We start from the raw sequence: 13,999 nt of genomic DNA on the forward strand, positions 1-13,999 counted from the left end.
ACTGTTGCTGTTGTTTACTGCAGTCTGTGACCTTCAGAGGAAAATCGTTTTACCCTCACATTGCATGCAAATGAAATCATTTTGTTTCTCAGTCTTTGAGTATTTAAATCACCAGCTAAAAAGAAGAATAACTGCATGCAGCAGACATTCGGTGTCTGTGAAAATATGTAGGCTTTTTGCAGACTGCGACACTGTGAGCATGCTTGATCCTGTCTGATTCTAGAAGCTATGCAAGTTGGGCCTGTTGGCTCTCCCATAGAAGTACCTCATCTTAACTGTTAGTGTGTAGTCTTCATATTTCACTGTAGTATGAATTTTAATCCATGAAGATTTTATATTTGTAAAAATACACCCCAAAAACTGAAAGAGTTTATATTTATGTGAATGACACCATGATTTAAAGACTGTGGATCAGTGATGAGAAACAGTAACATGGTCAGGAACAAACCCAGAAACAAGAAACCAGGTTTCAGCTCTGACTCCACTTCCCAGCTCTCACTGTGGAACAACTGTAACCTTATTTTTGTGACATGTATTTATTTTTAGCCATGTTTAATTTCTGTAGATTATAATTACAAAAAATGTATTCTGGTCATCTGGATGTAGAGTTTTCAGTGGGAGAAACATTTCGTCACTGGTCCAGGTGACTTCCTCCATTTAGTCAGTACATTATGATATACATTTACAATGTGAATTTATGTTGCATACTAGGTTTTGCAATGCTATTTTATAATTTGACATGTTTGAGTTGATTCATTATCACTCCCCTCACTTTATAATTTAATGTGTAACACTGAAGTTGTTTATTATGGCATTTTCTGGGATAATTTTGGTTCCTACCCAGTGTTTACGGTGGGACTGTTTATGGTGTAACATTCCCTGTGCCTTGTGCGCTGAGGAGTCAAAAAAAGGAAAGAGTTGAGTGGACACTGTCCTGCAGTGTTGGTGTTTATTATAGAAGAATATTTTAAAATAACCCGTAGCCCTCCATACACCCACAGCTCAGAGGGACCAGAGAACGCTACCACAACCAGAAACCAGGGTTACACTACTTTCACTGGAGAAAAGAAAAGGGTGGAACAATTTAATTCGTGGGAATATACTTTGATTTAAAGGTTAGAGCGCATTAATAAAGTTGAGAAAAATATAAATAAGATTTTAAATATAATGAGATAGAGGGCAGCTTTAACAATGTATATATAGCATTAGTAAGATTAGATGTGGAGCTGTAGTGTCAGCAGCAGAGTCAGCAGCAGACTCTCAGTTAAGCCAAAGTGGATCGGATGCAGGCCAAGGCACTGCGTCTCTGCTGTGGGATAATGAGATCTTTGGCTGCTGTTGATGTGGACATGGGAGGCAACAGAAGCTAAAAATTTACTGGGCTTCACTTACAGGTTACAGAGATTTCCATCCAGACATTGGAAAAAAAATGATGAACGATGAAACGATTAATTAAAAACAGTGGGACATGTGTACATAATAAAATGGCCAGTAGGTTTGTACTGTGATTAGAACAGTTACTCTTTTATCACATGTTGCATGTTGATTCTTCATGAATGGGCATTTATTTAAATCTCACTGTCTCCGCTTTCTGTGGAGGGCACAGATGAGGTCATAACATCATTACATTGTTACTGAAAGCATCACAATTAAAATTATGCAGAAAATGAAATTTGAAGTTAATGATAATAATTGTGTAAATCACACTTTAAAAGTGGAGGTATAAGTATTTCATTTCTAAAAATAAATATATAAAGTTAGTTTGTACTAACTATGTGATCTAAAAGTACCAGATGCTCTCAGATGATCTTTTAGTGTTGGAGGGCTTGTTGTTGCCATTGAGTGTCAGTAGATGGCAGCACCAGGCTGCGGTTTAATTTTGATCATCAGATCATCAGAGGGACATAGCTGATCTGTGTGTGTGTGTGTGTGTGTGTGTGTGTGTGTGTGTGTGTGTGTGTGTGTGTGTGTGTGTGGTCCCCTCATCCAAACTAGAGAAGATTGTGCATGAATATTAGTCATCATGCAAAAATTACTCTCCTGTTTACTGGCTTAAATAAATCATCTCTTTCGATCCAAAGCGATCCAAAATGCTCCTGACACGCTCTAGCAAGCAAACTCACATTATTGCATTTTTATTCTTTTTCCATTTCCCAGATGATTTTTAGAATTATCTTTTAAAAACTCTCACAGTTGCATACAGACCAGTAAATGGACAAGTTCAAACTCTCTTGTCCCTGGTGCAAGACTAAAGACTAGGATGGAGGGCAGGCTCTGGAAAAGACTCCTTTAAAAGTTAGAGAAACTGCTGTGAAATATGAGTTCCTATAAATGTTTAACTGTTATTTGGTGGGGTGGGTTTTTGTGTATTTGTGTATTTTTGAGTTCCCTCCAGGTACTCTGGCTTCCTCCCTCAGTCCAAGGAGGGTGTGAATGTGAGTGAGACTGGTTTTCTGTCTCTTCTGCCCCCCCCCCAACCCTGAATTGCACAACTGGAATAAAAACGGATGGTAAGATGGATAATATATAAAAAGTTTCAGATCACATAACATCTGCAGGTGTTTTTCTTTTTTCTCTTTTTTAACACAGTTTAGCCACAGCAGTGATTCTTGAGATAAGAGACAAAACATGTCCGGCAGATAAAACCCAATTTTGTGGTTAAAAATATGCATACAAGTGTTAACCCAACTGCCTAAAAGACAAACCAAGGCAATGTTTATACAACAAAAGTATGATTTCGCATTTTTTATAAATATATATTTATTTTAAATGGTACAATACATTACCAGTACCTTAAAAATCCATTGTCCAGAAGCAGGTGTGATAATATTAAAATACAGAAAAAAAATTAAAAGTAATGTAAAATTAAACATCATGGCTCCCGTCACTAAGTATTTAAGTCAATACCTTATATAATATCAAAATATGCAATTTAAAATTTATTTTTTAATATTTTTTAAGTGATTAAAATCGTGTCCAGAGTTTTTGTCAACACCATCAGATTTTTTCAAAAGTACAAAAAAATCAAGAATTATTGTGGGCAGCTTACACTCTGAGGACCCCTTTACCACTTCCTGTTTGATACACATGCCATGAGGTCACTGCTGTGATAATTTGTTTGTTTTTATTTCATTTATTGCATACCTTTCTGATAAAACTCTGTGTCACAACCATAGTGCGTCAACACCAAAGTCGATCTAATCCAAGATTTAATTATTTTTTCTTGTAAAAACAGCCTCATTTAGGTAGACTGTAGAGGCCATAAGCAGATGATGAAAAACATGATGGCTTCTGTCAGAAAAACATGTGTTATGAGCGAAAGTCGGGTATTTTGTCAACACCATCAGATGTCCACACCATCAGGATTTTTGCCTGACGGTGTTGACCCTTTTTCTAATGGTGTTGACAAATGTCACAAAAGTGTGCTATTCACCATTTATATTAAGTCATTTTTTTATTAATATTTCAGACATATTACTTCCTGTGTATTTTACTGATATTTCTGCTTCACAGATGTGTCAAATATGATCAAATGTGCCTCATCTTGAATCTCATTGTTTATGTATACATTATTAATCCTGTAGGAAAATGCTTAGTCCTCTGCATTTAACCCATTCACTCAGTGATGCAGTGGGCAGCTACCAACCCAGGATAGCCTCTGTTCGTTGGATTTGAACGCCCAACCTTTCGATCATGTGGCATCTACTGAGCTAGCTGTGCCTCGAGAGCTGTTCTTTAAGTGATGATGTATGAATCTTGCTTCCGGGCCCAAACTACCCTGTGTTTATTAAGCCTGTTGTGCTGTTAAAATGTTTTAATGCTTTTTATCTTGTTCTATTACATCTGAACAAGCCCCTAAAAACAGCCAGTGATCACTGTCAGCCTAACCATCGGGAACCATCACGTTAACTTTTATCAAGTGGAAAAAAGTTAGCATTCATCCTCCAGCTTCACTGTGTTTATGTTATGCTAACACAGCTGTGTCACCAGCGATCACGTAGCACATCACAATATACCAGCTAGCCCAACTTCAGTAACCTGACAATAGTCACTGCTGTTTAGTTTTCTGTCTCCATTTATGTTGGAAGTGGTAGCAGAGCTGGTGTATCATGTTCAGGTGGAAACAAGCAATCTAACTTTAACTCTGTTAAATTTCATATATTCTGTTTTCATGGATGCCTGGATGTTACACCTGGTAGAGCCACACTGATCATTTTATTAAGGATGAAAGAATTTAGACAGGTTGTAACTCTCAGTGATGCCGCAGAGTTTCTTTGACTTTGGGATCTGCAGTGGAGTTTGGACCTGGAAATGACATCAAACTTAATGGCTGGATAGCATCTCTATTGCTTATTGCATAATTGTGTTGTGAATATTCATCCTTAATCTGTGAAAAAGCATAAGGTTCAGAAAAGTTATAGTAATTACAAAATGGTACATTTCAGGCTAGAATAGCAAAGGGAAACCTGTCAGTAGAGGAACGAAAGAGAAGGAACAGGAATGATCAAAAAAGAAAGAGAAAAAATTAACAGCCAGCCTGAGCTGAAGAAAGAGTTTCTCATAAAGGAAAGATGGAGAAATAGAGTGAAAGAGGGAAAAATAAAGAACATCAGTGATCTGAAAGGAAGAGAAAAAAGACAGAAGAGAAGGTTTTGGAAACAAGCACAGAGACAAAAGGAGAGAAAGTCCAGCAGGGTCTAAACACACAACCACAGAGAACTTTAGGAATCAAGGAGTAGTAGGCAGCTGCTTGCTGGTGAACTGTTAAGATGTAGAACTTGACATGTGCAAAAACAGAATTGTTATGATGTGTCTTGTGATATTACAAAGGTTAAGGTTTAATTGTCATTTTGAAAGAAATAATATCTTGTTTTCTACTAGTGTGTCACCACCGTCAGCACCTTGTCAACTCCATAATATGGAGTTTTTGTTTATTTTTCTCTTTTGGAGAACCATATAGTTTCCTCCCTCATGATCTTCCAATAAAAATACGTAATTTTCTCAATAAATGTGTAATTTGCATGCTGCTTAATATGACCGTTTCTAATACAGATTAAATACAAGCTTCTGAAAATATGTATGACTGTAACTCTAATAATAAAAAGCCAAAACAATCTTACTTTTAAACGTGGTATGATTACTTTGAAAACATATGTGCATAAACAATAGAATAGAGAAGCTGCTGATAGTCAAAATAGCTGAAACAACTTAATTTAAAATATATATTTTTGCATTTCTTTGTGTCTGACGGTGTTAACAAAAACCTTGCACATCTCCAGCAAAAACATAAATTATTAAAATTTGTTACACCTGGGAGATTGTACCAAGACATGGTGAGACTTTGTGTAACAATTATATGTAAATATATTTTAGAAAATGAAAACCTGTTTTGTCCCTAATCTCAGGAATCACTGACAGTATACATAAAAAATCTCAATAAAATATAAAAGTTTGCTCACACACCCTTATTTTTTTTTAAAAAATTCATCTTGAACCATGATGGAGACAAAGAAGAGCAGCTGTACATTTTTGCCTCTTCTTGCTTCTCTTTGATGTCGATTTCTCCATGAGTGACATCTTCTGTTCTCACTGCTGAGTCGACTGCAGCTGCATCACTCTCTGCACAAGAAAACACATAAAGCCAGCATCAGTGCAGGCAGTACAGTCCTACAGATACTGCTGCTGTTACATTAACGATGACATAAAAATCATTCAGATTAATCATGCTCCACCTTTTTGTGCAGGACTCAAATGGGACATGATGGAAAACTGATCAGGTCCAGCTGTTAGGTTATTGTGTGCGGGCGAGGAAGAGATGACCCAAACACAGGACTCATGGTGCAGAATGATGAGGATTTATTGGAGCGAGTGAAAGAACAGCAGGAACGACAGGACTGACTAACTGACTGGAAGACTGAATGGCTGGCTGAACAGCTGAACAACTGAACACAGGCGGAAACGACAACAGTGACAACATCAATGACACGACGGTGAAGGAGTGGAAACAGAAGACTGATGAGGATGATAATGAGAGAAAATAATGTGGCTAACGACACATTAGACGAGCTTACACAGGAAACAGGAAGTGAAAAAACATGGATGTGGCAAAATCTGTGCTCTCCTCCTGTCTCATTCCCTCATTATCCCTCAGTGTATTTAAGGCCTGTGTTTCTCTGTCACTGTTGTGTCGTACCTGCATTACACTGAGTGGTTTTCCCTCTGAATTGCTGAAGGTTAGTTTTGCTCTAAGTCTGGTTAGTTTCTCTCATTCATGTCACCCAGTTTCTTGTTTTCATTATAAAGTTTACTTTCTATTTGCCATTTTCAAGGTTTTGGTTTGTTTGTGAAGTTATTTCTGATGATGCAATAAAGCTGTCGCTTTCAGCTCATCCCTCTGCGTTCAGTGAGTCCTGCATTTGCCTGCCACACAGCACACCATGACAAGGTCAGGCTTTGAACAGTAAACACAGCCACACATCAGAAGACAGAAAAATGAAAAAGCAGTAAAAAGCCAGTGGCATGGAAAAATAGGAGGGAGAGAAACAGCTAAACCTGGCATGTGGGGTTCGTTTAAACCATTGTTTCCTAGATTCAAGCATGGAGTGTGAAGGGTTATTTTTGTCATTATAATTTAGTTTTATTTTCATATCAATCATAACAGCTGTTGCCTAAAGGTTCTTTCTATTGTAAAACCCTATAAAATGACCCCTGTACAAGCAAACACTAGGCAACAGTGGGAATGAAAAACTCCCTTTTTAACAGGAAGAAATCAGCTAGAACCAGGCTCAGGTGGGAGCAACCATCTGCTGTGACTGGTTAGGGATGTGTGGATGAAGACAGGACAAAAGACACATGGAATAGAGCCAGAGGTTAATAATAATTAAATCCAGAGAGGTGTATGAACACATAGTGAGTGAGAAAGGTGACTGAAGAAGTAATACTGATTGCGTCATGGTAATCCCCCAGCAGCCTACACCTATTGCAGCAAAACTAAGGCAGGATTTAGGGTCACCTGATCCAGGCCTAACTATATGCTTTAGCAAAACGGAAAGTTTTAAGCCTGATATTAAAAGTAGCGATAGTGTCTGTCTCCTGAATCCAAACTGGAAGCTGGTTCCACAGAAGAGGGGCCTGAAAACAGGAGAAATATGCTCTCTCTTTCTAGTCCCTGTCAGGACTCTTGCTGCAGCATTTTGGATTAACTGAAGGCTTTTCAGGGAGTTTTTAGGACTGATTGTATACTGAGCATATACTTTCACAAGATTACTGCTACGAAACATGAAGATGGACCTGAATCACAAGGCTGTATTTGAACTGATGACTACAGACCTGCTTTCATGAAACCCCCCGTAACCACAGAAAAATGCAACAGGATGTCAGAAACTCAAGAAATTATTACATCTCCTCAAGTGAACTCGTAATGAAGTATTTTTGAGTAATAAAAAGAATTGAGCAGATGCAGTTTTTGTCCAGAACTTTTAAATAATTTAATACAGTCTTAATACTGTGTCTGTGTGTGTGTGTGTGTGTGTGTGTGTGTGTGTGTGTGTGTGTGTGTGTGTGTGTGTGTAGAGGTAGTTTGTGTTTCGCAGTGATATCATCATCATCGTGTGGAGCGTGTGTTTATGTGTAATGTCTAGCCAATGTGCTGTCTGAGTGATGTCTGGTCTGTGTGGGATAGTGATATAGCTTGTTTCTTAGTGTGTGTGTGTGTGTGTGTGTGTGTGGGTGTGTGTGTGCGTGTGTGTGTGCGTGTGTGTGTGCGTGTGTGTGTGTGTGTGTGTGTGTGTATTAACATCCCTGAGGAGCTGACGAGTTTTCATCAATAAAAGGAAAGTGGACGACCACAGAGCTGTTAGTCTTTGTTATACACAGGGTGAAATACACTGTTTGGAGCACAAAGAACAGCACTCACCGCTAACAGATACTGCAAACACAGAACAACTACTTAGTGATCTATATATACTGTAGGTCTTTGACTAAGCTTTTAAAAATGGTTTAAAAAAGCAGGAGGGCTGGAGCTTATCCTCTCTGGGATAGCGTGAAAGGCAGGCTGCACACCAGACAGGTTTCCAGTCTGTCACAGGACTAAAAAACACAACTTAACAATCTATCCAATTTGAAATCATTAGTTAACACCTATCAGGTCTTTAGACTGTGGGAGGAAGAACTCACTCAGCACAGTGAACTGTTTAAACTGCACGTTAGTGTGAGGTGAAGAGTAAAGATAGTCTTCTTTGCAGTGGAAAGTTTTAAACCTTGTGGTCTGTCACCATGAAAGCAGCTCTGTGATGGTTATTGCAGCTCAGACGAACAACCAGAATGCTTTGCAGTCTGTTACTTCCTCATACAGACCTTTATTTTGTCTCATTGCTGTTTTGGGCCTCCTCTTGAGCCAGAAAACAATCAGAACATTTGATATCGGCACATTAAAACCCATGAACGTTGTTCTAATTATTTATTTAATACCTGACATTTTGTAATCTAAAGAGTACTTTGTGGGCAGCACTTGCCATGGTGGTTAGCACTGTTGTCTTACAGCAAGAAGGTCCTGAGTTCAATCCTTTTGAATGTTCTCTCTGTTTTTGTGTGGATTCACTCTGAGTACTCCTCCAAAAACATGCAGTTAATAAGATAAGGTTAACTGATTATTCTAACTTGCCACATAGGTGTGACTGGTTGTCTGTCCATGGTGTACCCCACCTACCTGGGATAACCTGCAGACACCCTGCTTCCTTAAATTGGACACGCAGAAGAGAATGGATGGACAGACTACATTCAGGATGTTCAACATTATTAATAAAGGACAAATTTCTGCTTGAGAAATACTTGATGCAAATGGAAACTTTGGTTTGTTTGTGAGAAACTCCCACAGAGCTGCTTTTATCCAAGCTTCATCTTTCCTTTGAATATTGTTTAAAATTGAAAAACATACTAACGTGAGACGTTCATGCAACAAAAAGAGAGTAAGTCTCACCTTTTAGTTTCCTGTCAACATGTCGTTCCACCAAAACAACCAGTAACATCACTACTAACACAACACAGACTGTTCCAGCTGTCAGCAACACGGGGACAAGTGGAGAGGAACCAGCAGAAGAGGCAGGTGGAGGTGTGGATGTAGGTGGAGGTGTGGTGGTGTGTTTGTCTAAAATGAAGCAAACACAGTCATTAAGTTGTCGTCACATTGTGAATGTTGAACCTGCAGAAACACAGACAGGTGAGTGTGTCACCTGTGACAGTGATCCAGCTGGATGGAGACTCTCCATGACCGCTGATGTCACACTTGTAGAGGCCTTCATCAGACCTGGAAACATGCTGGATGGTCATGTGACCTGTAGAGTCTTTTCCAATGAAGACGCCATCTTTGAAGAAAATGGCTGTGAGGTTGGAGGGAGTGGTCTTTGTTTCACAGAGCAGAGTGACGTCATCTCCCTCCATCACAGGGAGGACAGGACTCTGCAGGATCACTGATCCACCTCAACACAGAGACAAACTACAGCATTTCATCCATTTACACACAGCTTCATCAACACTAACTCCACACACTCAGCTTACCAGTGACTGTCAGGTTAACCATGTTACTGATGGTACTCTGATTGAACTCACACCAATATATTCCACTGTCATGAGGCACCATCATACTTATATTACAGGAAGAACCAGCTGGTTTTCCCCACTCATCTCCACACTGAGTCCTCTGTTGTTTGCTTGTGTTTCTCCTCAGAGTCCATCCAGCAGAGCTGTCGTCCTCCTCACAGCTCAGAGACACAAAGTCTCCTTCAAAGAACTGAGAGCTGCTGGGACTCACAGTCAGACGAGCTGTGAGGGTTAAAAATAAAAATAAAAATGTCATGGTTGTGCAAAGCAATGATGATACAACATTCTTTAAATTAGAATTAAAATAATTCTCATGTGGTTCAGGCTGCCAACCCTAAACATGAAAGAAGAAGAATTTAACACATATTTAAAAGAAAATCACTGACCTTGGTTTGTTATCCTGCAAGGCATTGAAGTCAAAACTAAAGATAAGTAAAACTTAGGTTAGCATGTAAAATAATAAAGACTGTAATTAATTTGGCTCGTCCCATCTCGTCTATCTCTGATCTCTTGTCCACTTATAATTATGTGAGTAAGTAATCCTTGTGGGAGGCATACATAAATGTAAAAGAATAACAGACTGTGTTTTTGAACTCTTTAAGAAAAAGATCTATTCATATTTATTATTTTTAGCTTGTTGCTATGTTTATATTTATAGTTCTAGTCTTAAGGTTTGTTACTGTTACGTTCCTCATTTCATCTCAAGTCTCCTTTTTCTTTATGTTTGTGCGTCTCCTGTGTCTAGACTGGGTTCTCTCTGTCTCCCTAGTCCGCTGTGTCCTCCTGTCTGTTCTTCTCTGGTTCCAGTGTAGAGACTGTGTCTCTGTGCCTTTGTGTTAGTTATTGCTAAGTTCACAAGAACTCAATAAAACTAAATATTGGAAATCAGAAATCCATCAGTTTATTAGCACTGTGCACATTTCTGCTCCCACATCTCTAACACCAAATCTGTAACGCTGTTCCTTTAGTGATTATTGGATGTTTTCGAACTCACTGTGCTCGATGCATAAGAAACATTTGGAAACATGACCGGTAACAGTAAGCATGAAGTCGTGTGTCCACTTTAAAGTTAAGCTGATATAATAAATAACTAACCTCTGTCAAGTTCACTGGTTCACAGGGTAACATTTCCCCTTTAACCTGCTGTTCAGTCCATTCAGCCTTTTTTCTTCTCCTCCATTATTGTTTATTAACAGAGCAGACAGAAAAAGTTCAACATTTAAAAGGAAGAAATTCTTCACTTACAGAGCAGAAATAGTAGAGACGCGTCATCCATTGTCCTCTTGACTCATGTGACTCATTTTCTCTTTTTGTCATAGAGACACAGTAAACTCCGCCCCCTTCCCCACATACTTTTCTTGCCTATATGTAAGATGCTTGTAAAAAGTAGATTAAAAAAATCAGGACAGAAAATCAAAAATATTGTTTAACAGAAGATAGTAAAAGAGCAGGCTCTCTAATGTTGCTTTTTGAAAAACATCCACTCTTTTTGAATTTGAAGCACCGCATGAACTGAGACCTGGGGAGGACCAACTGATGCAGTTTTGAAAGTACAGTTTTTCCCAGACATACGATTTTAGCAGCTCATTGAGCCTCCACTCTGGAAACTTTCTCTGCCAACAAATGGCTCATAAATCGCTTGTGCAGGCTGCTTTCATGCTGTTTTACACCAGTTCTGATCGAAATGCTGAAGCATTAGACCAGACTATGTCTTTACAATCTTCTGTTCTCTGATGTTGGTGAGCCTGTGTGAACTGTGGCCTCAGCTTCCTGTTATTAGCTCTACACTCTTGCTGTTGTTGCGTTCTATGTGCTGTGCATACCGTGCTCTTCTGCATACCTTGGTTGTAATCAGTGGCGTTTTGTGTTGCCTTACTATCAGCTTAAAGCAGACTGGACTCTGACCTCTGTCATCAACAGATGTTTTTTTGGGAAATCCTAGAAAATCAGAAGTTTCCATCTGGCATCAACAACAATGCCACATTCCCCTTTACTTAAATCACCTAAATCAAATGAGAATATCTGTAACTCTAATGCTGTTGCCATGAGTGGCTCATTACATATTTGCATAAAAAACAGTGACATTTGTACCTAATAAAATGGTCAGTAAGTTTGTACTGTGATCAGAACAGTTCCTCTTTAATAGCATGTTGATTTCAGTGTTTGTTTCTTTATACATGTTGTGTGTTTCTCGGCCTTATGTGGGGACAGAAATGAGCTGATGTGAGTTCCAAGTAAAGCAGTGAAGCTTTACTAGTAAAGCACTGCTATATTAGCAATGGGCTGTGGTTTCAGACTGATATGAGTACAAATGTGAGAGTAACAGATACCACAGAGTGGCTCATCTGTGTGAAACTGGGGCACAAACAGTACCAGTATATTCAAAAGGTTCAGTTTGCAGGCCTGCATTAACACTAAAGGGTTAAAGATGTATATCATTTAGTGTGAGGTAATATCAGTGTTGGGAAGGTTACTTTTAAAATGTATTCCATTACAGAATACAGAATACATGCCCCAAAATGTATTCTGTATCGTATTCCGTTACGTTACTCAATGACAGTAACGTATTCTGACTACTTTGGATTACTTAATATATTATCATGCTTTTTACAACAACGTGAATGTACTATTGCTGTGTGATTTATTACTATTACTGAAGGTCCGCGACTCCGAACTGTAGTAAAGGGACCTCTGACTAATACGGCGGGGTCCCTGTCGGCTCGTAGCCGAAAAATAGCTTTACTTTGTTGTGTGGGTCAACTTTTCTTGCGAGAGACAGAGAGAGGCGTTGAAAGGCTGCTCCAACGGAACTTATTGTTTTCGGAGGAAAACACGAACACGGTGTACAGTCGAGTCTTAATAGCTTACTTACAACTGGGCTCGTCAGGTACTCTTCTTGGCTGAAGTGGTTATTATTATATTTACATGCTTCCAGCTCCCGTTTTTCCTCGATGACAACTCGTACCTTTCCACTCCCCTTTTTCTCCCTCCTCGCGCTCACAGACACATAACGTGTATGGCAGTCCATTCTCCCTGCAACACGGACTACACTGCCCATGATGCTACATTCTTTAGAGCTATGCTTGTAGCATTCTGCCTGTTAGCTTAGCACAACAACAACGAAAAGGCGCTCTCTCACCCAGGAAACACACAGTCGCAGAGAGAGAGAGAGCGTCGCCCTGTAACCATGGCAACCGTAACGCTGCTGCCTGGAACAACAGAACGTAGCTGTCAAACAAAACCCAAACAGTCCTGACCCGCGACAAAATGAAACAGGAAAGTACCGCAGTGTAATCCATTTATTTCAACAAAGTAACTGTATTCTGAATACCACCTTTTTAAACGGTAACTGTAACGGAATACAGTTACTCATATTTTGTATTTTAAATACGTAACGGCGGTACATGTATTCCGTTACTCCCCAACACTGGGTAATATAGAACATTATAAGGAAAAATAACTGATGTTTGTGAAATGTGGATGTTACTCTGAAATGTGCCATCAGCTAAATGCCATTTCAAACCCAACAGCACTCCCCCAACAGGACAAGGATGGAAACAGCATCTGGTGATGTGCAGGGGTGGTAGACTTCAGGTACTCATTGTAGGCAAAGGACTTTAGAAAACCTGTGCTTATATTTAAAACAATGTTAATTTGTCTAATTGTCTTTGAGCCTCTGAAAATGGAGGACTGTTTATAAAAATATGTCTTAATTCATTGAATGCAACACACTTAAATTACAGCTGGAAGTTTGCACATCAGCCACATCTTGATTATAGTGTCAAATATTTTGTGGTGGTGCACAGAGGCAAACTATAAACAAACGTGTTTTTTGCCACCAAATGATGTCCATAACTGTAACACCCATTACTAATGATAATACAACTCTGTTACCATTACAACTTCATTTAATAAAATTGCATCTATTTTAATCAGTGATGTGTAAAATAGCTGAGTAAATATTTTTAGTGTTAGAATTCAGTTAATGAAAAATGTTACCTTTATAAATAAGATTTGATTTATCAGATAAAAGCACGACAAGTTAAACTTTGTGCACTCAACGCCTCATAGTATCGTGCAACACCACTCCAGAGGAGTAGATGGCGATAATACACTGTGGTCTAGGAACCAGGGAAGAAAAGATCAAATCCCTGGTTTAACTAATGAGTAGTGATGGGCAAATGAAGCTTTCTGAAGCACTGACGCTTGTATTGAAAAACGGTTCATTACTCGAAGCTTTTCAGCACAGTCTCTCTGGTGACATCTGGTGGCCAAAAATATGAAGAGCAGCTTGAATCTACAAAATAAAACCAACTGCTTCATAATGATTGAGAGTGGAATTCTGTCTGATATTGGGCCACCGTTGTGTTGCTTTAAACATGTAATTTTTGGTCTGAAAAAA

At 38.9% G+C, this 13,999-nt stretch overlaps 1 protein-coding gene across 1 annotated transcript; it reads right to left on the bottom strand.

The window, feature by feature from the left end:
• Positions 1 to 4,010: 4,010 nt before the first annotated feature.
• On the bottom strand, positions 4,011 to 9,751 carry LOC120717692 (low affinity immunoglobulin gamma Fc region receptor II-like). Its single transcript, XM_040005894.1, has 4 exons — positions 9,556 to 9,751; positions 9,231 to 9,476; positions 8,978 to 9,145; positions 4,011 to 5,619 (listed from the first exon to the last, which is right to left on the bottom strand). Exons 1-4 carry the CDS (start codon positions 9,638 to 9,640, stop codon positions 5,456 to 5,458), a joined length of 663 nt encoding a protein of 220 aa, XP_039861828.1. The 5' UTR covers positions 9,641 to 9,751; the 3' UTR covers positions 4,011 to 5,455.
• Between the last annotated feature and the right edge of the window lie 4,248 nt (positions 9,752 to 13,999).

Source organism: Simochromis diagramma, unplaced genomic scaffold (assembly GCF_900408965.1).
Source record: "Simochromis diagramma unplaced genomic scaffold, fSimDia1.1 OVJJ01000507.1, whole genome shotgun sequence".
NCBI classification, from domain to species: Eukaryota; Metazoa; Chordata; class Actinopteri; order Cichliformes; family Cichlidae; genus Simochromis; species Simochromis diagramma.

Coding starts and splice junctions, on each gene's coding strand:
- LOC120717692 (XM_040005894.1), bottom strand. CDS start 9,640: ATGATGGTGCCTCATGACAGTGGAATATATTGGTGTGAGTTCAATCAG. Junction 9,146..9,230: donor CAGCTGGATCACTGTCACAG/GTGACACACTCA, acceptor GCTTCATTTTAG/ACAAACACACCACCACACCT. Junction 5,620..8,977: donor TGTTGACAGGAAACTAAAAG/GTGAGACTTACT, acceptor TTTCTTGTGCAG/AGAGTGATGCAGCTGCAGTC.